Genomic DNA, 24,743 nt, shown 5'->3' with positions numbered 1-24,743 from the left:
TACAGGTTAGTCACCCCGCTCTGGTTACATATACAGTATGATGTAAGCTATCCCAGTGCTGTACATTTACTTCTGTAATTAATTTACCAAGTCAATACCCATGTTTACAGTAGTTGTAGCTAACACAATACAGTGACTGCATAATTATTACCTTTCATTCATTATATAGGTTTCCCAAGTGCAGTTTTGAAAGAAAAACACGTTTGCTATCAGTTTTCATTGAAGTTCAGGCACTTCACCTGGAGAGTGAAATTGTCCCCATCCCTTCAACACCATATTCCCTCTCATAAACCAACCAGCAGTTTCCCCTAGTGACTGGCATGCTTTGACCCTGAAGACACTGCTGACATGAACTTACCTGGGAAGTGAAACAGTAACAGCATATCAACTGTGTTTATAATAAAAAGACATGTCTGCTATGTAATATATATATTTTTTACAACTGCATGTGTGAGACTCTTATAGCTAATTGTGCACACAACATTTATGAAACTAGTTCATTAACAATAACCACTTTAAGTAACCACTTGCTAATCTGCAGCTTTATGTGTGTTGTGCTCAAATTGAGAACCACAGATTCCAGAATGGGCCAGCTGAACCAAATATGAATTCCTAAAATGGTTGACCATTCTACAACTGTTCAAGTCTACTGCACAATTCTAGAATGGAGTGCATGTACCTGAGCCTGGAATGAATGAAACCATTTTAGAATAAGATTGTTTTCAAGTGGAGAATGACAAAGCTAATTTACATTATACAGGGGTAGGTGTAGCCACCCACACCCACACCAACACCGGTAACTACTGGTATTTGATTTGGGGGCTTCTGTTGAACCTGTGATGTTATACATTGCTTCTCTCAGTTTAGTAGCAACACCATCTGAGCCACACACTAAAAACTATGTTTTCATACAAAGCCTACACTTCACCCCAATGTGTTTATTTACAGACAGTCTGAAGCCATATCATTGCAATGCCAACCTAAGGGTGGGATGGAAGCCAGAGGATTCTGGTTCTGTGTGACAATGGCCAAAGCCCCTTAAACTGAAGCACTTGTTTGTGTCAGCTGAGAAGTACAAGCAGATGCAAACAAAAAACACTTTGTGAAAACAGCTTATTTTAAAATAAACGTTTAGTGAAAACACCTTATTTTAAAATAAACGTTTAGTGAAAACAACTTATTTTAAAATAAACGTTTAGTGAAAACAACTTATTTTAAAATAAACGTTTAGTGAAAACAACTTATTTTAAAATAAATGTTTAGTGAAAACAACTAAGGATGGGATGAGACTGCATACATCCTCTTGATAATTATAGGACATCCTTTGAAATATTATTAGTTTTTAAAGTTCCTTATAGGTTTAATAGGATTAAAAAAAAAAAAAAATCATAGGAATAATTTTATAGATGTATATGATTTATTTCAAGAAAATGTCGCTGAGACATAGAACATTAATTAACATTATTAAAGTTATATTGATCAATAATTCATAAACTTTCCTAAAACTTAATTTTAAATTTCAATATTTTATACTTCCCAGGACAAAATATTCTTGAATTAGCTGTCTTTTGTCTGTCACGGCTGTCTTGTTAGCTTGTCTGCCAGAAGTGACAGGGAGACAACACTAGGAGGAGCCGCGGGAATAAAAATGTAATCAATATATATATATATATATATATATATATATATATATATATATATATATATATATATATATACACACACACACACACACGTGGCGGTCGTGATGGCCAACTGGTTTGCCAAGGTCCAGTTAAATCGCTCCACCAACCCATCGCTTTGGAGGTGGAGCGGGGTGGTCCGGGTCTTGCGGATTCTCAGCCGGCTGCACATCTCTGCCATGACTCGGGACTCGAAATTCCAGCCCTGGTCAGAGTGGAGCTCCAGGGGGACCCCGAACCGGCAGACAAAGCCCTCTAGCATTACGTCCGCCACTGTGTCTGCTTCCTGGTTGGGCAGGGCATACTCCTCGGGCCACTTTGAAAAGTAGTCCATGGCAACCTGGACAAAGCTGCCCCCCCTTTCAGAGTGGGGGAAGGTGCCCAGGATGTCGACCCCTATCCACTCCATGGGCCCACCGACCAGGAACTGCTGGAGGGGGGCTCACGACTGATCTGCTGTTCCCTTCCTGGCTGTACAGTTGTCGCGGTGGCGGCAGTAGTCCGCCACATCACAGCAGCATAGGCCCCAGTAAAAGCCCTGCCGGAGTCGCCGCAAGGTTTTGGTGACTAAGGTCCCTGGGCACCACCACCTGCCAGCAGCCTTTATGTTCTGTAGGGGCTTCCCAGCAACGCTGCAGAACTCCCTCCCTCACGGCCAAGCGGGACCACTGTGCCCAGACTCCCTTCACAACCGGAGAGAGCCGGGCAATGGCTTCCCAGGACAGATGCTACCGCCGCTCCACCCACTCTTCTCTTTCGCACCTTCGCTCTTTCGCTCTTACGCTCTGTTCTCCTTTTCTCAGTCCGACCCCTGCCAATCCAGAACGGACACTTCACCCTGCTGGAAGGTTCCAGAATGACAGCTGTATGGAAATCCCCCAGCCCAGGTGCCTCAGTCTGGGGATCGGAAAACACTCTAGATGAAAGGGGGCGGGGCCCCAGCCTGACTGCGGGTAACCTCGCTGGATGGAAAAGTACAGGCTGAGTTCTCCCGTTCACTCAGTATGCTGACCACGCGCCTGACCCGCGGGGTGCGCTCTTCCAGGTGCACCGGCCCTGCGCATCTCACCAGCCCGCCTCGGGACCCGCAGTTACAATATATATATATATATATATATATATATATATATATATATATATATATATATATATATATATATATAAGGGAGACAACACAAGGAGGAGCCGCGGGAATATTTTTCTAATCGTAACACACACACACAGATATATGTCATACATAAGATATATATAATTCATCTTGATTTTTATAAATAACATAGGGAAATGTGAAGGTTAAAGACATGAACAAAAAAGTTTGCCCTCTCAGCATACCGATTCACAAAAAGCTGCTGATTTAATTTGAATCAGTTACTCTCTAAAACTAAACATTCTTATAATTCCCATGAAGTTATATGTTTATTTTCGGTAGTTTAAAGGTCGTATATGTTTCTTCAGTGGGTTTTGATCTTCACTGTACCAAGCCCTCTGAAATATCCTCACTTCTATTTGGCTACCGAGTAGCGATGACGTCACCGACCGAGTATCAGGCGGTCTTAGTCATAAACTAACAAAGTTGTCTTAAGTACGTGTGGTGCCGCTGAAATAAGAGAGCGCTCATTTATAAACTAACTAGTAACAACTAAGGACTTAGTAGATACTTTACGTTCTAATTTAGGAATTAATTTACGCATATCTGGTGCAACCCAGCCCAGGACTTTATTGCTACGTAAAGCGTGTACATTTGTGCGCACCCATTTCCAATGACCTCATGGTGCTAGTTTGTGAGGGAGGAGCTGAACAATCTGGGATCCTTCTGTGGATTCATGTGGGAGATAAACCGTAGAGAAACTTTTCAACTGGGCGATTCATGAGTTTAAACAGGTAATGTTAACGTATTCATTGTTACGAAAACAAAACGCTGTTTTTAATTAATGTGAGATTATATATAAAAATAAATAAATTAGAGACAAGGGTTTGCAATGCTTGCTCGTTGTTTGTTTTTTAAAGATGGAAAAGTAAGGAATCGGTCTGAAGTGAAACAGTTGTCGGAAGCTTAGCTGAAGGTCTGTTCAGGAATGTGTTGAAACATGTCGTCAGGACGCAGGCAAACTGGGCAGACTGTTTTTAAGCAATATAACATGCTTAAAAATGCAGTTTTAAAATGTGTATCATATAGCGGGTTAATTGCATGCCCTGAATGAAAAACACATCGAGTTCTCTTAGCTCAGTTTTGCATGTAACTTCTTTAAAATAACTTGTTTTTGCACATTGTTTTTAATGCACATATTGAGACAATTGCTAGTGCATTACTTCATAGATTATGCGACGGATGGGATTGAAGGAGTTGTTAGATTGCACTCGTTGAGTCGAGTGTTTTCAATGGCTAGTTATTTCATCTCAGTGGTTTGTGAAGTTACCCGGAACCCGTGCACAGCGGCGGGCAATTGGACTACTGACTGCACTGTGCTGCTTGTACCGGCTAGTTTTTCACTACATGCACTGTTTGTAGTCCCGTAATGCTTTACAGTTTCTACGTGCATCATATGTATTATATTGTATTTGTATTGTGTTTTTATTTTCTTCTGTTTTGTCCTGTACAGCGCTTATACTTTTTGTGTGAAAGGCGCTATATAAATAAAGTATCGATTGATTGATTGGTATTGATATGTAACTACGTTAAAGGTTAATGGGTATAACAAGAATTCTATACTTTTTAAATAAATTATTCTCGAAATGCCAAGCTAAAATAAACGGTTGATTAGATAGTGGACATTTCTGCTGTCGTTTTGAAATAAACACGTCAAGACTTGATCGATTTGTGGACATCACTGGTGGTGACGTGGTGGAAACATTCTTTTTTTAAATTGCCTAGCAATAATTGCACATTTTTCCCCAGAGTTCGCAACCTCTTACTTAAAAACGGGATTTCTTGTAAATCTCTGAAGGAGAGGCGGAAGAAACCCGTGTAGCGCCTGTGGCAGTAGCCTAATTCATGTCTGAAGTGTCAGCAGAAAATAGTAGTTCTCTGAAGAGGCTTTAAATCAAGTTTATAGAAACATTTTTAGTTAACTTTGGTATAGAAAAAGTGCAGGTAATATATCAGCTAAACAGAAGAATGTTGACATTGCTAAGAATTCAAGTGACGTTCTGTCATTTAGTTTTTGAGTGGCGCTGTGGCTCTGGATGATGAGCGATCTTTTTTGGATTAGACGAGAGAATCTGGAACTTGTAGGTTACACAGGAAACGCCCTATAAAAAAAAAAGTTTGTTTTATGTGTCAGTTTATTGTGTTAGTGTGAACTGAACTATTTTATAGCATGAGGTAGGCGGTTAAAGAAAAGGGCTTGTAACCAGGAGGTCCCGGGTTCAAATCCCACCTCAGCCACTGACTCATTGTGTGACCCTGAGCAAGTCACTTAACCTCCTTGTGCTCCGTCTTTCGGGTGAGACGTAATTGTAAGTGACTCTGTAAGTCGCCTAATATATATATGTGTATATATGTATGTGTATACATACATACATATATATGTGTATATATATATATATATATGTGTGTGTGTGAATTCTACAGGACTGACATGCAATTTTACATTTCCTTCAGTGGAAATTCCACTCAATTTAGTCAGCATTTGTTTAGATGTGTTCCATTTTACCGAATCCAGTGCATATGTTCCTCAACAAATCTTAGTGCCCCTTTTAGGGGGGGGGGGGGGGGGGGGAACAAAGAATCTGAAAAGTCAAATATTTTTGGTCTGACTCTGCTTTGATGCTTTCTGACTGCTGGAAGAGTGGGTGGTAACCTCTGTGGATGTGTATCGCTTTTATTTTGTCTGTTTTCAGTTAGGTTATTTTTTTTTAATAGTTTGCAGTTTATAAACAAATCACAAATATTCTAGAAGTCCCTTTACACAGAGCAAGAGCAACAGAATAAAAATTCAAGGCTCTGTAAATCGGTTTAGGAGAATGTTTGTGTTTTTTTTTCTTTTTTTTCTTTCTTCCCAGCACTTGGTCACAATAACATGATTCAACCCCAAGTGGGTGGGTTTTCAAAAGTCACTCCGATGCAGTGGTTTTGGCTGAGAATCCAGTTCTCATGGTCTCATCTCTGTTGCAAGGACAGGTGTGTGCATCACTACACCACCATCACAGGTGATACTCCTGCTTGCTGTCGGTCTGGAGAGGTCAAGGAGTGGTTGGGCATTAAGACTGGACTGACACTGTCATTCCCTTGGAAGGTGGTCTTGGCAGGGCAGGTTTTGAGGTACATGCAACATGCAATGCTGGGGAGGTGTGTGAAAGATGACACTGTGCATGTTTGCTTCAGCCTCTAGTGCTGTCAGCACAGTTCACATTTCAAACAATGCAATCGGTCACTACAGGAATGTAACAGTAATGTTAATTGAAACAGATGAACGATGTACAACTCAATTCTTTTGTATGCAAAATGTTTTTAAAGGTTTTAAAAAAACATAAAACTCTTTTAAAATGGTTTTGGTTATATATAATTTATTTTTTATTAATTTAGTAGTCGCCAAAGGTGTTTTTTTTTTTGTTGTTGTTTTCTTCTCCCCAATTTAGTAGTGTCCAATTATTTTTGTTTAGCTCAGCTCACCGCTACCACCCCCGCGCTGACTCGGGAGCAACGGAGACGAGCACACGCTGTCCTCCGAAGCGTGTGCCGTCAGCCGACCGCTTTTTTTCACACTGCAGACTCACCATGCAGCCACCTCGGAGCTATAGCGTCAGAGGACAACGCAGCTCTGGGCAGCTTACAGGCAAGCCTGCAGGCGCCCAGCCAGACACAGGGGTCGCTGGTGTGCGGTGAGCACAAAACACCCTGGCCGACCTAACCCTCCCTCCCCCTGGGCGGCCAATTGAGCGCCGCCCCCTGGAAGCTCCCATCCTCGGTCGGCAAAGGAATAGCCTGGACTCGAACCGACGACGTCCAGACATATTTTATATATTTAAAAGCAGTAAAAGCTCTGAACTTGTCCCAGTAAATCTGTGTAAAGATTGTTGTTTGCACATCGCACTAAACCTCATTATGTTGCCTTATATAGCCGCTTGGCTGCTTCAACGGTTTAGATGCCCTGTCATCCCTGCTTGTGTGATAATAAGAGCTACCACAATGGTAGCAGCAGTCTGATTAGCCACAGACCCTCATTAAAAGGCAAAATCTATTTAAACCTTAATGATCATGTAGACAACTGCTGCGTTGATCTCCTTTTAACATTTATGTTTGATGTTGTTTATATACTTTTCTTGCCACCTCATTACGATTCTCCTACACATTAATCACCATGGTTGTAGTACATATTCTAAAGGTTTTGTCCCTAGAGATTTAATGGTGTTCCCTACCCAGTATTAGCGTTGGTTCTGTTTTAACTGCCCCCTTATGATTGTGCAGTTACTGTACAACACGAAAGACCAGTCTTTCTCTGTTCAGATATATTTTAAAGTTAGGAAAACTTAAAAGAAAACAATCAGTTGACACTCAATTCAGCTACTGTCTACTGTTACTGTTGTTAACTCAAAAAATATTACAAAATTACTACTGTAGTATATTGTATTGGTTCTATTCTGAACCAAAGGCAGTTTGTTTAGTAATAAAACAAAATGGTTTACTGTTAGCGTAAAACTAGCAAGTTCATTTGGGCTAGGTGCATGAAGGAGCAGTTCCACTACCCCTCAAAAATGCAACCCCTCAGACTGAAGGATTCTTTCATCCAACCCATTATTGGTTGTCCCCTGGGCAATGACTGCTTTCATTCTGGTTGCTGTAAGGGCCTTAAAAGTTGCCCTTGGTTGCTGGGCAATAGGATTTCCCACAGTTTGCAAAGGGATGATGTTTTAAGTGCTATTTACATCAATATCTTGAGTTCTCTGAAAGACAGCTCTGTGCCCTCGATTCTGCAGTGTCTGTTTCTTTGTATGTTTGTGTACTTCAGGCTTAATTCTTATAACCAGTAAGCAGTCAAGACTGTTGTCATAATACAGTATTTTAGTGCTTAACTGGCCAAACGTATCTTGTGAAACGTATTGTTATTTAATGTTATGGATTTTTACAAAATATTTTCTCTGTTATGGCAGCACCTATATGAAGTTTCAGAAAAAAGGCAAACTGTTTGAAATAATAATAATAAAAAAATATAAACAACTATCTATTCCGTTTTTAATGTGAGCTAACGCCAAGGCTAACAATGTTGCACATCTGGGGTGTGATGTCCTCTGTCTCAGGCTGTGGGCTTTATTGATTGCACCACACACGTGGTATTTTGACCAGTGCCTGCTTGTTGTGAATGATTGCTTAAATAGCTCGCACCTGGCTCTAGTGGGGAGCAGAGGGGAACTGTCATGCCCGTACACACACGGGTCAAAGCGTGCTGACCCACATCCTGAGGTGGGTCGCTGCCGATCCGGGTCAACCAGGGTACGGCTCAGGTACGTTGTTTCACACTACGTGGGATTGTGACCCAGGTGGGAGCGCCAGTGTGAAAGGGGCTCTACACACACACACACACACACACACACACACACACACACACTACTTAAGTTCTGTAGTTTAGAGAGAAGCCCCAAGGTCAGCAGAACTGCAGTGTGACAAATGGAGGGAAGATATTAAAACATTTTTGTGTCATAGTGTTATCCATTTTTAACTTTGTAGCTTGTGCAGTTAGTTTTTAATCTTGTTTAGAACATATGATGGCGTAATCTTTAAAAGTTAGCTTGAAAGCCAAAGCCAGGTATGCTTGTGTTAAATCCTCATCTGTAGACCTACTGTATCAAGGTGGTCGCTGCTGTACAGTAAAGTGTGTTCTAGCTGTATAATATGTACAGTAGTCTGTTTTCATGCAAGGGGGGAGGGGTGTAGCAGCAGCCAATTTGACATATCCATGAAGAAAGCAAAAAACAAGATTTCTTATACCTTGTGATGGCTGGCAAATTTTGCAGTCAGAACTCTATTCAGTCGTTGTTATGGGTGAGTTGGGCTTTACTCCCTCTGCTTTGTGAATCGGAGTGAAGGATTCACCAGTGTAAATCTGAAATATAAGGAAACTTAATGTTCCAAGTTTAAAAGCTACTGTAAGAAGCAAACCATCCTATACTTCACAATTCAAGTACATCTTACCCAGCGAGCAGATTCCAGCAGTTTTGTCAGAAGCTGAAGAGAATGGCTGAAAAGGTGTTGCCAAGTTTAACTTACAGAACAGGCTGTTTTAATACATACTGTATACTGCTTACAGAAATTACACAACTGGAAGAGATTGTTATCACAGGAGGAAGTTCATGTGGTATAATGTGAGTAAACAAAAATGTGCATGACTATCGGATTGTCCACGATATGCTTTTTCTGTAGCTTAATCGGTCAAATAAAGTAGGCGTAAAAGTCACTTTAAGGTACCTGCTGGCTACTGACAAGCGGTTTTATTGTGTCCTATTGGTACGTTCATGTGGATGTATCTTCAGGCTAGCTGGACACTGCATATTTACCAAACAGGAACAGCTAATTTTGGGAAGAAAAAAAAAAAATTGTGAAGTAGGCTGATGATCAAATAATACAAGGAGCCTTAGAGCTCTTTACTCTAAGAATCGATTTTTCTTTTGGACAATGCTATTGTCTATTGTCTCTTGTCTTCAGTAAGTTTTTAGAATTATTTTGAAATGAGTTTGTTTTTACTTAACGTACAGTACAATACATATTTTGACATTTGTAGACCTTTGCCTATAGGCTATGTTTTTGTTTCTTTTCTTCCCTTGGATATTGTGAGACTAGTTTGCTCGTTCTGTGTTCGGCTATTGCACTGATGGATAAATCTCAAACTTGGCTGGGAAGCATGGGGGAATTTATTTAGGGGCGTTCTGTGACAGCCTTGGCTCTTTGCCAAAACTTTAATTACAGGCTACATCTTCTACTTTATTACTTTTCAATGCAGGGTAATACATTTAGAAATTTGATTCGCTTTGCAAAACAAAGTAAACACACATTAGCATGTTGGCATTTATTCCGAGCATATTGGGGTTTGAAATTGAATTCTGTTTATTTGTCTGAGTTAAAGAGCTAGTCTCATAATTAAACTTTCATTGTGTTCTACATGGTTCTTTTTTCATTATGAGCAACTTCATTAGAAGGAAATGCTGCCACCTTGACAGTGGAGGAGAACGATAATGGGATTTGGGATTTACTATAATGCATGACTTGCTTTGTTTTCTTTGCATCGCGTAATAAACAAGCAGATTATTAAGTTATCTAGATATTTAACAAGTTAGTTTTGTTAATTGATCGATATAAAAAATGTTTGTCTACATAAAAGGTTTCTTGAAACACATACATAGGCTAATCAAACATACCACAGTAAGTGCCTGGGAGTGCAAATACAACAGCAATTCCATTGCTGTTTACAGTAAATGTGGGACAGCATACACAGCAGCAAATGGTGTAGCACAGCAGGTTGTTCTCCTCGTTGCTGCCAGCAATTACTGCCCTATTTTATAATACAATTAAGAATGCGTACACTGTAACAATATGCATACAGTATACCTCCAAAACTAAAAATGCACACAGGAAGTGCAATGCAACTATTACATTTGAAAAAAGATCAACATCTAGCAAATATTTATATCAAAGGTTTATCCATGTTGGTGATTATGTTATCATCTGAATAGTAGAGCTATAGACCTACAGCATGTTTATAAAGCCATTTGTGTTTTGATGATTTCTCACTTCCTGTACTATACAGTAGGGCCACATTCACAAAACTTGAAATACCGTTTTAATGGATTATTGTTTTTAAGACTTTATTAAGAGTCGCAAGAAGTGGTACTAGAGGGTTGTGTCTGTTGCCTTGACAACTGAAAATTTTTTAATGTATCGCATAAAAAGGAACTGACATAAGGGCTTTGCCTGAAGGGAGAAGAGAATTAACAAGTAGGCCTAAAGCGGGTTAGCTTTATAAGTGGGCTGTAATTGACTGGTAACGGCTGGCAGCAATCATGAAAACTCTACAGTACTTCCGTTCCCTTGTGCATTTCAGTTGTTATAACCTTTAAAATGTGTATTCATATTCTATTCTCCCTGGAATTTTTCTAGAGTATTTGTTTTTAGGCTTAACAGTATTGTGACATGCCTTGTTGACCCTGCAGTCGACATGAAATTGAAAGAGTTCCCTCTATAGTCAGAGATCACTTTAAACAGACCTTTGAGAGTAATTCATACCACAGTCCTCAAAGTGCAATACTGCTTTACAGTATGACTTGTCAGGTGCAAATACATGGTGATTTAAAGCCAGAACTACACGTAAGAAAGTTCCTTTGTTTCAATCTGGAAATAGACTGTGAAACTGCTCAGATATTTGTAATTGATCAAATCCATGTACTGTAACAATATGTTAAGGGTTCTTGTGAGTTTCTGTTGCTGTTAATTTTTCTTTCCTCTGTTCCCTACTGTTCTCAGTATTTCCTCCTGTTATTGTTTACTAACTGTTAATGAAACACAAATTAAACTCCCAGTTATGTACAACAGACATATTTAATACAACTGTTTATTTAATAAGGGGTCTCAACAAGGTTCACCATAAAGCAGCTTCATCAAGCTTTTTATTCCAAAGAGTAATGTGCAGTTTGCACTTTGCTTACAGTGAATCAAGTTGTTATTTGAAATGGGCTCTACAATGTAGACTGCTTTTATATCTCACCCCTTTGGTTGTAGTGTCTCAAGCAGTTCTTAACAAACCTGAATACATTAATACTCTCTTCTCTATTCACTGTGTTTGTCTATCTTCCTGGCTTTCAGCAGACAGGAGTGCGGACTAGAGGCCCTGTTAGGGGAACCTGTTTTCTCATGAAAGATACAAAAATAAAATGGAAATTATGTGACTAACTATTTTCTTCTCAAATCAGTGTTCACCTGTTCCACAAATGAAAAGTACAGATGGGGAAGTTGCTATAAAGTGTCCTGTTGTTTTTACTGCAACCAGTTCCCATTTGTTTTAACTTTGATCTTTTAAAGAATGACACAGGAGGGGCAGGGGGGGGGGGAATATAATCTGAATAATAAACATGCCCCGTCACTTTATATTTTATTACACCCATATTTAAATATTTGTAAAGATTACTCAAAGCTCCCTATTCACATGCTGGCAGAATTAATCTATACAACACATTAAGGGAACTGTGTTAAATTTAAGAATAGAAGAAAGGTTACAAACAAGAGGAGGCCATTCGGCCCATCTTGCTCGTTTGGTTGTTAATAGCTTATTGATCCCAGAATCTCATGAAGCAGCTTCTTGAAGGATCCCAGGGTGTCGGCTTCAACATTACTGGGGAGTTGGTTCCAGACTCACACAATTCTCTGTATAAAAAAACAAAAACAAAACAAAAACACGCCTTTTCTGTTCTGAATGCCCCTTTATCTAATCTTCAGAAATATGCTCAAGATCTGCCAATTTGCTTTATCGAATTTGTTTAGTTGGTGCTTGAGAACTTCACTGCGAGGTTCAGAAACCACATTGAGAAAATTACAGAAACATTGAACAACTGCATGTCTGCAGTAATTACTGTCCTGTCTGTGTATTTGTCTGTCTTACTCCATCTGCGTCCCACGAGGCATGTATCTCAGTTTTTACTGCATTTTTTAGCCCTTTGTACATCTTTTGTAGTAGTTAAATATCTGAATAGCTGTCTTTGATAGTCTGTATAATTCTGGAATCTCACAAAACAGTCAATGTCGTTGACAAGAAAGTGGTCATCTGTTGGAAGTATACAGTAGTAAGTCAAGTATTGAGAGATGCACTTCTTGATTTTATGAGTTTCAGAAATAGGCTTCTAGGATACAGTACAGCTCAGAAACAAAAGAATTGACTGTATATTTTGTTTATAGTTCATCTTAATACTACTCAGTGTACAGTATGATAAAGTGAAATCTTTGTGTTGTGGGTATCGTATTTTTCATGCTTCTGTTTCAAAACAGTTAAATACAATAAAAACGTATTGTGTGGGAACACCTGGATCCCAACAATGCAAGCATACCAAAGACAGTAGTGTATGGTAGTGATAATTGCTCGCATATGCTTCATAGTTTACGATCAAAGTGGAGTTTGTTTAATATGATGTCAAGGGCCTATAGTGGGTCCACTGGAATAACTAAATCATCAAACAAAAGCCAGGCTCCTAGGTAAAGGTCTTATTGTGGCACAGCTTTTGCCAAATGCAGAAACATGATGAATTTTGTTACAATACCTGTTTGTGAATAAATATGCTCAAGATCTGCCAATTTGCTTTTAAAGTAGTCATGAGTTATCAATCCCTGAAGAGAAGTGAATGGAAAAGAAATGTAGTTTCCATGAATCTGGAATTCAAGGTCGAAAGACTTGGCATTTGATACAAAAAGCTATTTAGGGACCGTTTCCAGAAATGTGGTTGTTTGATGTATACTGTGTCTGCAGAAATGTCATAAAGTGTTTATAGCTGTTCAGACTTTTGGATGTGTGATTTAATACTAGCAGTATCAGAGAGTTACAAAATGAAAGGGTGAACCCCTGATCATTGATTGTCATTAGGGGGGAAAAAAAGACGAATACTGGAAGCTCTGTGTTTACAGGACACAAGAAAGGAGACACAGTGACGTGCCAATGGAGATCATACAGCGTTTTCTTTTTCTGTAAGATAATTCTAGTAGTCTACAAAAGGTGAGTCAAAAAGAAGTCTTAAAACCCACAAACTGTTAAACACCCTCTGGCAATGGGTGAGTAATGCAAGCTAAGACAACAATACTCCTTATGTTCTATCATCCTTTATCTTTACGTTTACTGTGAACCCCAATTTATTTGCTCTAAAATATATATATATACACACACACACACACACACAGTGCTCCCTCGCTTAAACGCAGGTCTCGGGACGCACACACACACACAATATAAACGTTTTAAACGAAGAGTGTTATAAACGGGGGAAGGGGTGGGGGCGCCGCAGGACATGTAACAGCACACATCTGACTAAAATACAAAATATAATAACTTCCTCTATAGTGCACGTATAGCGAAGCAAAAAATATAACATTCTGTGAATTAACCATGCATAAAGCACCATGTAATCAATGCTATATTTTTTACAAAAAAAAAAAAAAAAGGTAACAGTCCTACTCGTGGATCTAATTAGAAGTTTTTAAACTATATAAATAGCCTGGCTAAACTGCGGTTGGAGTTCAGTTTGAAGCGACAGACAAGCAAACCAAGTGTGATAAGGAGAGCGGGTCGGGAGAGGGGAAGAGTGAATGGGCTCTCCCCAGGTTCGGCTGCCGTAGCGGGGCTGAAGTGAAGCTGAAGCTTCTCGTCTCTCTGAGAAAGCCGCAGCTCCTCTCGCAGCAAAAAAGTAAATACATTAGGAAAGATAACCACGTAATAGGCCTAATATCTATTTATTTAGTTATAAAACAAATGCTGAATAAGATGTATGTGTTATAAAGTACCAGCACAGCTTTTCTTCAGTTCAGATACTATATCAAAAGGAGACAGAAACGGAAGTTAGACTGAGAAGTTGTTTACAGTTTGAACAACACTGGTACTTTATTTACTGTAGAAATATTGCATAAATCACTAGTAAAGGGAATTGGGGGACATGCTGTAGGCGCATTATATCTGAAGCGCGTTATAATCGTGAGCCTTATAGCAAGGGAGCACTGTTTATAATTACAAAAAATAAATTTAATTAGGCCAACTCTACTGCGTTGTTAACTGGCCATTCTAAAGTCTGTAGGTTATAAAAAAAATCTACAAGTTGGACTTTGGAAGCTGCTCTCAATGAATTTGAAATTAAACATACTATAAACTTCTGTGTATCCACAGTACTGTTCATAACCTTCTGCAGTTACAAAAATTGACCTTTTGAAAAAGAGTATCTGCTGTACTACTTAATATAAGGCCTTCTCCACACAAAAATGACAACTGTAAATGTGTACATTTTCACTATGCTATACTGTAAAGCAATTTCCTAGTTTATATCATCCCTGAAATAAATATATATATATATATATATATATATATATATATATATATATATATATATATATATATTCATGTCTCTGCAGAGATAATAAATAGTTAACAGCAATGACATGTAAACCATGTGTACTTTGCTCGATGACGTTTGTAGAGACGAAGTTGGTCACACTCAAAAAATCTCTTTTAGACTTGACTGCTAATAATTATATGCATCGGATTCCTCTTACATTTTGTTTTAAAAAGTGTTATTATATATTGAAACAAACCCAACGTGTTTCGACACAGTGTGTCTTCATCAGCGATTGATGAAGACACACTATGTGTAGCTGCAACACCTGAGGAATCTGATGCATGTAATTATTAGCGGTCAAGTCTGAAAGAAGAGATTGTTGATGTGCGACCAACCTCGTCTCTGTGAGCGTCCTCGAGCAAAGTATGTATGGTTTATATATCATTGCTGTTAACTATTGTTTAACTCTGCAGAGTCATTAATATATTGGGCCTTATGGTCAGCATGTCTTTTTTGAAAAAGTTTTGCTTTGCATGAATGTTTCAGGTATCTATATCTGTCTCTATCTATCTATCTATCTCTCTATCTATCTTTATTTACTACAGTACTTCTTCAATAAAAAGAACAGCATGGTAGATCTCCTAATATCACAGACATTAAAACGATAAACTAAGGAAGCTGTGTGGTCCAGTGGTTAAAGAAACAGGCTTGTAACCAGGAGGTCCCCGGTTCAAATCCCACCTCAGCCACTCACTCATTGTGTGACCCTGAGCAAGTCACTTAACCTCCTTGTGCTCCGTCTTTCGGGTGAGACGTAATTGTAAGTGACTCTGCAGCTGATGCATAGTTCACACACCCTAGTCTCTGTAAGTCGCCTTGGATAAAGGCGTCTGCTAAATAAACAAATAATAATAATAATACTGGCAGAAGTAGTTGTGTCTAACCGCCTCTCATAAGCTCTGGACCACCTGGAATGGAATTTTGTGAAAATTATGTAGTTGCAGTAAGTACAGCTAATTATTTCCAGAAACGTAGTGACAGGTATAAAGAGACGGAAACAATGGAACAGATGGAATTGAAAAATTAGCCTAAATGCAGGACTTGAATGCACGGACAGAAAGGGAAATATTTTTTAACTATTTTGTTCTACTTTTTTTACACGTGTACTGTATGAAGTACCCTGCTTGTAAGTCTTTTAGGGATATTAACTTTTACTCGTTTCTTTCTTGGCACTTCGCCTGGATTCCTGGACTCGCAGATAAAATGGATCAGGGTGTATTTTACTGATGAATCTTTCCTATCATGAGCTTTTGGAATCCAGCCATTATGGCAGTCATTTCCAGAAACTTCTAAAGATCTGGCTTTTAAACTGCTGTGCTTTTAGTAATGATTTATAGACATAACAGAAATACATTTTGTTTATCTGCCTGACCACCAGACTAGTAGTTTTGATGGGTGCTTCTAAGAGACTGTGTCTGGAACTATAGTCCTTGGCAAAAACTGATTTTAACATCCACTCAGAGAACCGGAACTGAAAATCCTTTGCGATTTAGACTCATTTCAAGCCTCAATAAACCGATTTTAAATTTACTTACAGTCCATTTTCTATGGCCTCGTGTAATTTGTCTGTAAATTAAATTCTGTGGTTTACCATTTTGTGGTGGACACTAAACCATCTCCTGCAAAATGAAAGCAGACTTCTTGGAGTCAGTCTGTTGCAGGCCTTCCGTAATATGCATGTCTTGTCTACTGAAATCTTATTTTTCTTCTACCCATCTGCTGTGTTCTGCCAGTAACAAAATGAAATGTAATTGCAGCTCATGTACTGGATGGTCTAACTATGGATAATACGCCACATATCTTTTAGGGTTTAGTAAACTGGATTTGATTGCCTGGAGCAACAGGGAATCTGTCGTGTCCCTGTTAGAATTAACATACCGTGGTGGTGGGGGGGCTTATTTTAAATAAAAATCTTTTCAACATTTATAGTTAAGCATACAAATCAAATGCCCTACTGTGACTTCATCTTTCAATGTCTTTGAATTTTTGTACTACCAGATAGCCTTGCCCAGTGTGTTGTTATTATTATTATTATTATTATTATTATTATTATTAGTAGTATTAATATTAGTGACGTTGTCTGCATTTTTACCTCCCATCATCCCCGCCCTCAACGTTTTCTATTTACAGCCTTTTCACCTCTGTGCATGTGTTCTTTATTCCTTCCTTGTGATTCCCTCTAATTTGTAGCAAGTTTCCAGATTAAAATAGCTTGCAGCAGAAGTGGCGCATGCTCCTAAAGAGTCAAGTGAAGTCAAAGGCATCACTCTGTGATGAATAGCTATTTTACTGCAGCAGATGTTTTGTAAGATTAAAAATGTGGTGGAGTGTAATTAAGATCATTTTATTCTGCCAAGGTACACATGTCCCTTAAAGTAACAGCATATCATATTCTAATCCAATGCAAACGTGTCCTTCCAAATTCACATTCGAAGGAATGCCTCAGACCTTTTTTTTTTTTTTTTTTTTTTAAGGCCTTTAGAAAAAAATGACAAACCTGAAAAAAAGACTTATTTGTGGGTTGGGTGCTTGTGGAAAGATAACAAGGCAGTATTTGATGTCTTGCAGTACTGTATGTAGCACATCTAAAACATTAAAATTACTTGGGAAGATGCCTTTTGGTCTGCCTAAGGTTTTTCCAGTAGCAAAACCTAAAAGTTAGTTTAGTTAGAAATGGATCATTTAATTGGACATTTTCCTGCTATTCATTTGCACGGATTGAACATCTGCATTAGGTACAGTATCACATGATATCTATGCATTCCCACAATATTCTCCATCGCATCATTAACATAATACAAAAACAGTTTCCGGCAATACAGATTATAATAATTGCTATAAGTACCATATAAGTACCATAATTCCATTTATTGATTACTGTACTTCAAATAAAAATGTTTTCTGCTACTGTACCAATTTTAATTGCTGTGTATTATTTTACAACCTGGATATACTGTAGCCCTTTTGGACATGGATGTCTCCCGAATCAACAATTAACTGATTCCTTTAACAAATAGTCACTCATCTTCAGATATTGCTATAGGAGATTTATGACCTTTGTTTAAATCCGGTTGCAGATTGTACAGTGGATCGCAGATACAACTAGCAGCATCCACAGTTTGGTACTGGAGCAAGATAAAAACTCCTCAACAAAGATTCTTGTTTCATATTTTATTTTTTAAATCTCAAAGGACAGTATGCTGGCATAAATACTTGAAATTTGACAACACAGTTTGAAATACCATGCTTCACAGTTTGCTAGTCCCCTCCTTCCAATTTGTCTTTGGTGGTAATTATGTAGGTAGATGGTAATACAACGACAAGAGTCTCTCATGTGAAGTGTGGATGAATGATGAGGTTTTAAGTTCGAGTCAATTGCCTGAAGAAATTTCAGTGATTTGGTTGAAACGCTTAGGAATGCAACTTCTGTTTACTGGCCCACATTAATAGGGGAGTGCCTAATTGTTTAGTTTGAGAGGAGAAAAAAATCTGCAGTATTTTTCTTTAATTTCATGAGACAGGCAAATAAGTTGTGACACTCATTCTCAAGCCTGGTTATTATAAATTATTGTTCAGTTATATTTAAGGTGGGTTTTTTTTTGTTATACCAAAAACCTGCAAGTTAAATGTCCCTCTTTTTTTTCACGTATAATTTAGAAAACATTTTGTTAGGATTAGGCTGACTAGAGTTTGCAGGATTATGTGTTTCAGTAGCTCTGGCCTCAGGTTATTACTTGAATTGTGCTTTCATGTTTTGTTTGTTGGTGGCCTGATATAGAAGCATACCTAGCTAATGTCTGGACTGGCAGAATAGAGGCACTTCAGTAAAAATGGTGGAGACTCCCAGGCCTTGAATGTTTCTGAATCTTCCAGGCTTGGAAATCCGAAAGGATGCTTTAAATTATAAAATGTACCTGAGGAGGAGCAAAAATAAACCTTGAGAGAGAGAAGAGGGGCAGGCAGGGGCAGGCAAGACTGTGCTGGAGTTGTGTCGGTGCCAGTTCAAATTCAAGACTGGGGCAATGGCAACATTCCTGAGCATTAATGAGATGAACCATCATTATGAAGGGTGTTTTAATTCTGACTGATTATACTGTACCTCCTTTCAACACTAGTTTAATTAGAATGGGATTATTGTGCATTTAGATAATCAACCCATTGTTAGTTTTCTGCCATGCTCTATGAGCTCTCCCTGTAGTATTGTGTACAATATGTGTATCTGATATGACTAGCAATGAGAAATTGAGGTCAGCTTTATTAGTTTCCCTACAGCCTTGGATACTGTTTTGATATTTATGTTCCCGATGAAATAATGCTATCTCAAGTACTCTTTTTAGTAAAATCTCATGGGCCACTAGGCAGCTAGAATAACAAAAAATACAAACTATAAGCATTTCCTGTTGGTATTTTTATTTATAGTCAAGTACTGTTTTTGGACAGCATGCAGTACAAATAAGCATCCCTGTGAGTAAGTGTCATTTGGCTATGACCACGTTTCCCTTTGACCTGTGACCTAAGACATACAGTGTTCAGATCATGTATCTTTGGTACAATAATATTGACCTTTCCTTCCGTAATATGGCATCATGTGATTAAGTTTCTCAAGCATAGAGACGGAACTCTTTGAAATTGTGTTAATATTTGGTACTCTACATTCTTTGGTTTTCTCAATAAAGTTCTATTACCAGTGTTGTACAGTAAGCTTTTCACTGCCACATTGTTTTAACTGCTGGCCATGTCAATGGTATAGAGCTTTTGCATCCATTATACTGTAATTTGTTTACAAACCATTCCAGTATAATTGGCACCCTCTTACATTATGACCCTGGGGATGTAGTTTTTGAGTGGTTTATAACAAGGATTTTTTTTCTGCAATGAAGTCCCTTTCTCAAAGGAGTTATACACACTGTACAGTACTGTATGCACAATAAAACAAACACTTCCACTACAGTATGGTTTAGTCTAATTTATGATGGACACTCCTTAAATATTATTATTATTATTATTATTTATTATTATTATTATTATAACTATTTGTCTAAATTGTTTTTGTCTCCTGTTGGTCAAGTGATACAGTATAAATGAAGCCCTTCCTTAAACATTGGAACAAAGCAATGACATCTCTTTTAATCCACTCTTTATTAAAATGAGGCAAAGCCCTCTTCCTGTCTGTATAAAAGGGGGATTCAAATGCGCACATGCCAACAATTGCTTTAATACTGTAATAATGGGCAGTACAGCTGTGTCCTAACAAACCATGGGTAGGAATGCGCTGTTGAACGCTTTCTGTCTCTGGGGAAAAAAAAAAGGTTGAAATGAAACAGTTTCCCATGCTAGAGTATTTGCTTTCGTAGGCAGAGGTTACGCAACGTGCTATAAAAGAGTCTGACAAATAAACGGTTGAAATACCCTTTTCTGTATCTGGGTTACCGCAGGACTTCCAGTATCGGAAATGTGGGCTGTGCTCAGTAGTGCTGAAACAAAATTGTGTTGTATTTATTTTTTTGACTGAAGTGGTGCCTTTGACAGTACTGTGCTGCTTCCTTTTTTAATGTTTTCTACAACAAGTACGCCCTACTAGGAGGGTGAAAATCCAATTGTAGGAAACCCTTTCCTCAGCTGTCTAGTTCTAGGGCCACACTGGTTAGTCTGGTACTGAATACTCAAGGCACACCACGCAGAATGATTATACAGTATGCTGAGTAATACAGCTATTTAGCCACATGTTAAAATAACATGTGGTGTAATTTCTGAGCACAGTACAATAGTTTGGTCCAGGAATAACCTTTATTTATCCTGCTTGGTCTGTACTGTAATTCAGAGATGACTGTTCTACTTTGTCTCTGGATCTTTAGTGACAGAGATGAAGGCTGATTTGCATCTAAACCAGATATGATGCCAGAACCCAAGTAATTAGCCTAGATATCCCAGTCTATAGATCACATTCTTGTGCTTCCCTACAGTCATAATGTCTGGTTTTGTTTTATGCCTGCAGTGTAGATGCATGACATGCTTACTGTTTCTTCAAAACCCTCTCTGCTCCAACCGATATTGAATTGGAGTTTAGTATTAAACTGGTTTAGTTCTGCAGTATATTTAACAGACTTTATTATTATTATATAGGGCAGCAGTGTGGAGTAGTGGTTAGGGCTCTGGACTCTTGACCGGAGGGTCGTGGGTTCAATCCCAGGTGGAGGACACTGCTGCTGTACCCTTGAGCAAGGTACTTTACCTAGATTGCTCCAGTAAAAACCCAACTGTATACATGGGTAATTGTATGTAAAAAATAATGTGGTATCTTGTAACAATTGTAAGTCGCCCTGGATAAGGGCGTCTGCTAAGAAATAAATAATAATAATTATACAGAAAGTTAGACAATGTCAGTTATTGCGGTGACTGGCAGACTGTACTATATACTTTTGTTGTGACACAGTGTGCTTTTCATAGCAAAGGTAAATATCCCAGTATATTGTGTTTATGGATGGTTTCTGAACAAAGCTCCAATAAATAAAATAAAAACAGCAGGAGTTACTGTACTGCCTGATAAGTAGTAGTGCTAGCAAGTAGACTTCCTGCCTGGTTTTAAAGCCGTCTTCAGCAGTGCAATTGTCAATACCAAGGAGACCAATTTTCATCCAGTGGTTCCTTCTTCTCACAAATCCCTCATTGGCTTGTATCACATGCTTTTTCTGTGCATGTTCACCCTTTGCTGACTTTCTTTTGGCACATACTGTAATACTTGTTCAATACCAGTCAAATGTAAAATACTGCAGTTGAGCTGCAATTCACCACGTGCCGTAAATAGTATTGAGTATCTTAGGAAAGGGTTAGGTGATTAGGTAAAAAAGAAATAAAGATTTGTCTTGTGTAAGTTCTCTTCCTACACAGAGAGCTTGTCTGAGTTTCAAGACGTTTCAGTAAACCTATACGCTGCATATCAGTTGGCTTCCTGGGAAAATGTTTTTCAAAACAAAATAAAGAACCAGAAACATGGAGGTTTCTTTCAGTGTGACGTAAAGCAGGTTCACACACGGTTCAGACACAGTAATAAAGGGGGGGAAATGTCACAGGTGTCTACGGTATGCTGTATATCTGTTCAAAATTTAGACAGCAGCTAGAATATGCTTTCCCTTTTTTTTCCTTCTTAAATGGTTTCTGTCAGGGTTATCACTGCCTAAGTGGGCCTAAGTTCTGTTTTATTTAGTTACTGTAGCTGAACAGGTGTCGACTCGTGCTGCTGTAGTATACTGTGATTGTGAGAACGTCTCCCACCACCTGTATTTTTTCTAATTTACCAGCCCTGCACATTCCTCTGTGCTTGTGGGGTCAGCGCTGTGCTGTACTGTGTGGGGATGTGGGCTCTTTGTGACCGTGGTAGTCATTCCTTACTTAGAGGGGTTCCTCTCCTCTCCACAGCAGGGTGCGCCACCAGCCACAAAGGAGAAGGGAGGGCAGGTGCTGTGTCACGGGTTGAAGATTCGTCTTTATGACTTTTTTGAAGTTACTAAAGGGATACTATATCAAGGGCCTCTAACTGTGTTACAGTAAGTAGCAGTTTAAAAATACAGCAGGATAGCCTTTGTCATGGGTCAGCCTTTAAGCAGTATGTGAAAGTCTACTCAGCAGCTTGAATGTTATTGAAACCTACTGGAAAGCCCCAAGTTCAGCCTCAATTACATGTGGAATGTTGAGAATCTTACAGATTGTTTTCCCATAACAAGATAGGGAGACCTTGTTTACTCTGTTTTAAATATTAGAACATTTTTCAAGGTGCTTCAGCTGCTGCAGTTACCACAAAAAAAGCCTCCTGGAATGACTGCAAACGTGGCTGAAAAAAAAAAAAAAAAAAAAAAACGGAAAGAAAATGAATGTGCTTGGTTAGGTCTCCATCTTTATTTTATGTTGTTTGAACAAATGTTGTCTTTGCCTACACAGGGGGAGAGAGAATTTGCAAGACTCACAAAATGTTCAAGGCTGTTTTGAAAAAGAACCGAGAAGGTGGAAAGACTAGCATAAAAGAGCCGGGTATGTACTTTACTGTTGTAAAAAAAAAAATACAACTTTCATGAAACCTGTACACAGACAAGAATAACAAATGAATTACAACACACAGTTCCCGATTGTCAGTGTACAGTGTGAAGGCACTAGGGCAGTGGAAATGTACTTGTATCCTGCAATTAAAAATAAAAAAAGGTTGCATAAAGATCCAGCTATGAATTCAAATGACCAGACCTGTTTGCTCTCTGTAAGTGTGCATAGTTGCTTCTTGTTGTTTCCTGAACTCACAGCATAAGCAAATCATTCGCAGCAGACAAATAAATCATTGTAATTTACTGAAAGATCAGTGCTGGAATGTAAACAGCTGCACAGCACAGTAGCGAACTGAGCCATGGCAATGTCACTAAGGTAATTAATATTAATATATCATAGCTGCGTTATTGGTACAGTAAGCAGTATCAGAGCTGACCCTAATTGAACCCTACTGTCCCTCATCAGCTGTAATGATGTTCTCATGAGGACTGGGAATTATAATGCCCCTCATTGTACTGTATTTATAATTCCTGTGTTGCCAAAATGCATATACTGTAGGTGTTCTGTTGGCAGCTGATTCTGTTAATTGTTTTACAGCCTCTTTGTAATTGTGAGGAAAGTCCAAGGCTGAGTCTCAACATCTCAAATCCACCTCCTTCAGTTGGTTTGGATTGTCCACAGATTTACAAAGGAAGCCTAATTAATAAAGTCTGCCGGGGTTTTGTATTCTTGATAAGCTTGTTTACTGTACCTTGCTCCTTTTTTTTCTTTTAGCCTGCATCAAATCTGTTTTTATTATAATCATTTTACTGCAATCTATTTCATGTTTTTGCCAAGCGGTGATTGAACACCCCTTTAAAACAGCACAGCCTCTCATTCCTCATGCAGTATTTACAGCTATGCAGGGCCTGAGCAGGAAATTCCAGCTCAGGGTTGAGATCACTTGAGTGGACTGTATACGGTCGCTGGTGCTCCTGTCTGCACCAGGAAGAGAAAACTGAGGCTAAGGAGCGTGCTCTAGTACTGTTTAACAAGTTACATTTTTATTTGTTCTTGTCTGCAGAACCAACCACTAAACATTACATTAAATAACTATTATATTCTAAGAAATTATAGTGTTTTTGAATTGGAGCATTGTGTTTTTTTTATCACCGATATTAGCCTAAAAATTACTGCTAAGCTTTTCAGTGGAGTTTACTACTGGACCAGCTTTAAACTTCAGACCGATAACCATTCCGGAGGTTCACCTCCAAAATCTGGATGCAATAACTTGACCTATACGTTGGGAACCGTACTCCAGAATTTGAGGAAACTTTGTAGCATCTTTATTTATTTATTTATTTATTCATTCATTCATTTTCCAGAACACACAGGTAAAGGTTTTGTTTTTGTGAAATTGTGATATTTAGCTACCCAGAGCACTCACTGACACAAGCAGCTTCTCATGATATAAAGGTCCATATTCAATTAAATCTCCCACTGACTTAATATCTTTAAAAATGGAATTATTCCTGTTATTTTTTGTCTTTATATATATATATATAATCTCTCTCTCTCTCTCTCTCTCTCTCTCTCTCTCTCTCTCTCTCTCTCTCTCTCTCTCTCTCTCTCTCTCTCTCTCTCTCTCTCTCTCTCTCTCTCTCTCTCTCTCTCTCTCTCTCTCTCTCTCTCTCTCTCTCTCTCTCTCTCTCTCTCTCTCTCTCTCTCTCTCTCTCTCTCTCTATATATAGTCTGTGTATACAGCACTTGAAGGCAGCCTCATCAATAGGACCCCCAGAACACTCCATGGAGAATTTGTCTGTTTACTTAGTTAAAATATGTGAAGTGGTAAACAGCTGTGTGGGATTAAATACATTAGTGAATGAATCATCTGACACCAGACCACAGGATTAGCTAAGAAGAAAGTGTACGGTTATAAATATAATTGCTCTTTATAATTAGGTAAGGCAAATGAGTTTAGAG

The 24,743-nt window shown here is 38.6% G+C and overlaps 1 protein-coding gene across 7 annotated transcripts in view; it reads left to right on the top strand.

The window, feature by feature from the left end:
* The first annotated feature begins 3,288 nt into the window (after positions 1 to 3,288).
* Positions 3,289 to 24,743, top strand: part of LOC117426645 (protein TANC1-like) — a 112,872-nt gene continuing 91,417 nt past the window's right edge. For 3 of the 7 annotated variants that reach the window (XM_059033788.1, XM_034044478.3, XM_059033785.1), the window contains exons 1-2: positions 3,289 to 3,563; positions 22,686 to 22,775. In XM_059033788.1, the coding sequence (XP_058889771.1) occupies positions 22,715 to 22,775 (61 nt within the window). In that variant the 5' untranslated portion in view covers positions 3,289 to 3,563; positions 22,686 to 22,714. Of the gene's footprint in view, positions 3,564 to 22,166; positions 22,295 to 22,685; positions 22,776 to 24,743 lie in introns of those variants that run through there. The other 4 variants (XM_059033784.1, XM_034044479.3, XM_059033787.1 and 1 more) reach the window with 4 other exon arrangements.

The sequence above is a fragment of the Acipenser ruthenus genome, chromosome 11 (genome assembly GCF_902713425.1).
Source record: "Acipenser ruthenus chromosome 11, fAciRut3.2 maternal haplotype, whole genome shotgun sequence".
In the NCBI taxonomy this organism is placed as follows: Eukaryota; Metazoa; Chordata; class Actinopteri; order Acipenseriformes; family Acipenseridae; genus Acipenser; species Acipenser ruthenus.
Note: the sequence above shows the minus strand (reverse complement) of the source record. Positions and strands in the feature narration are given on the sequence as shown.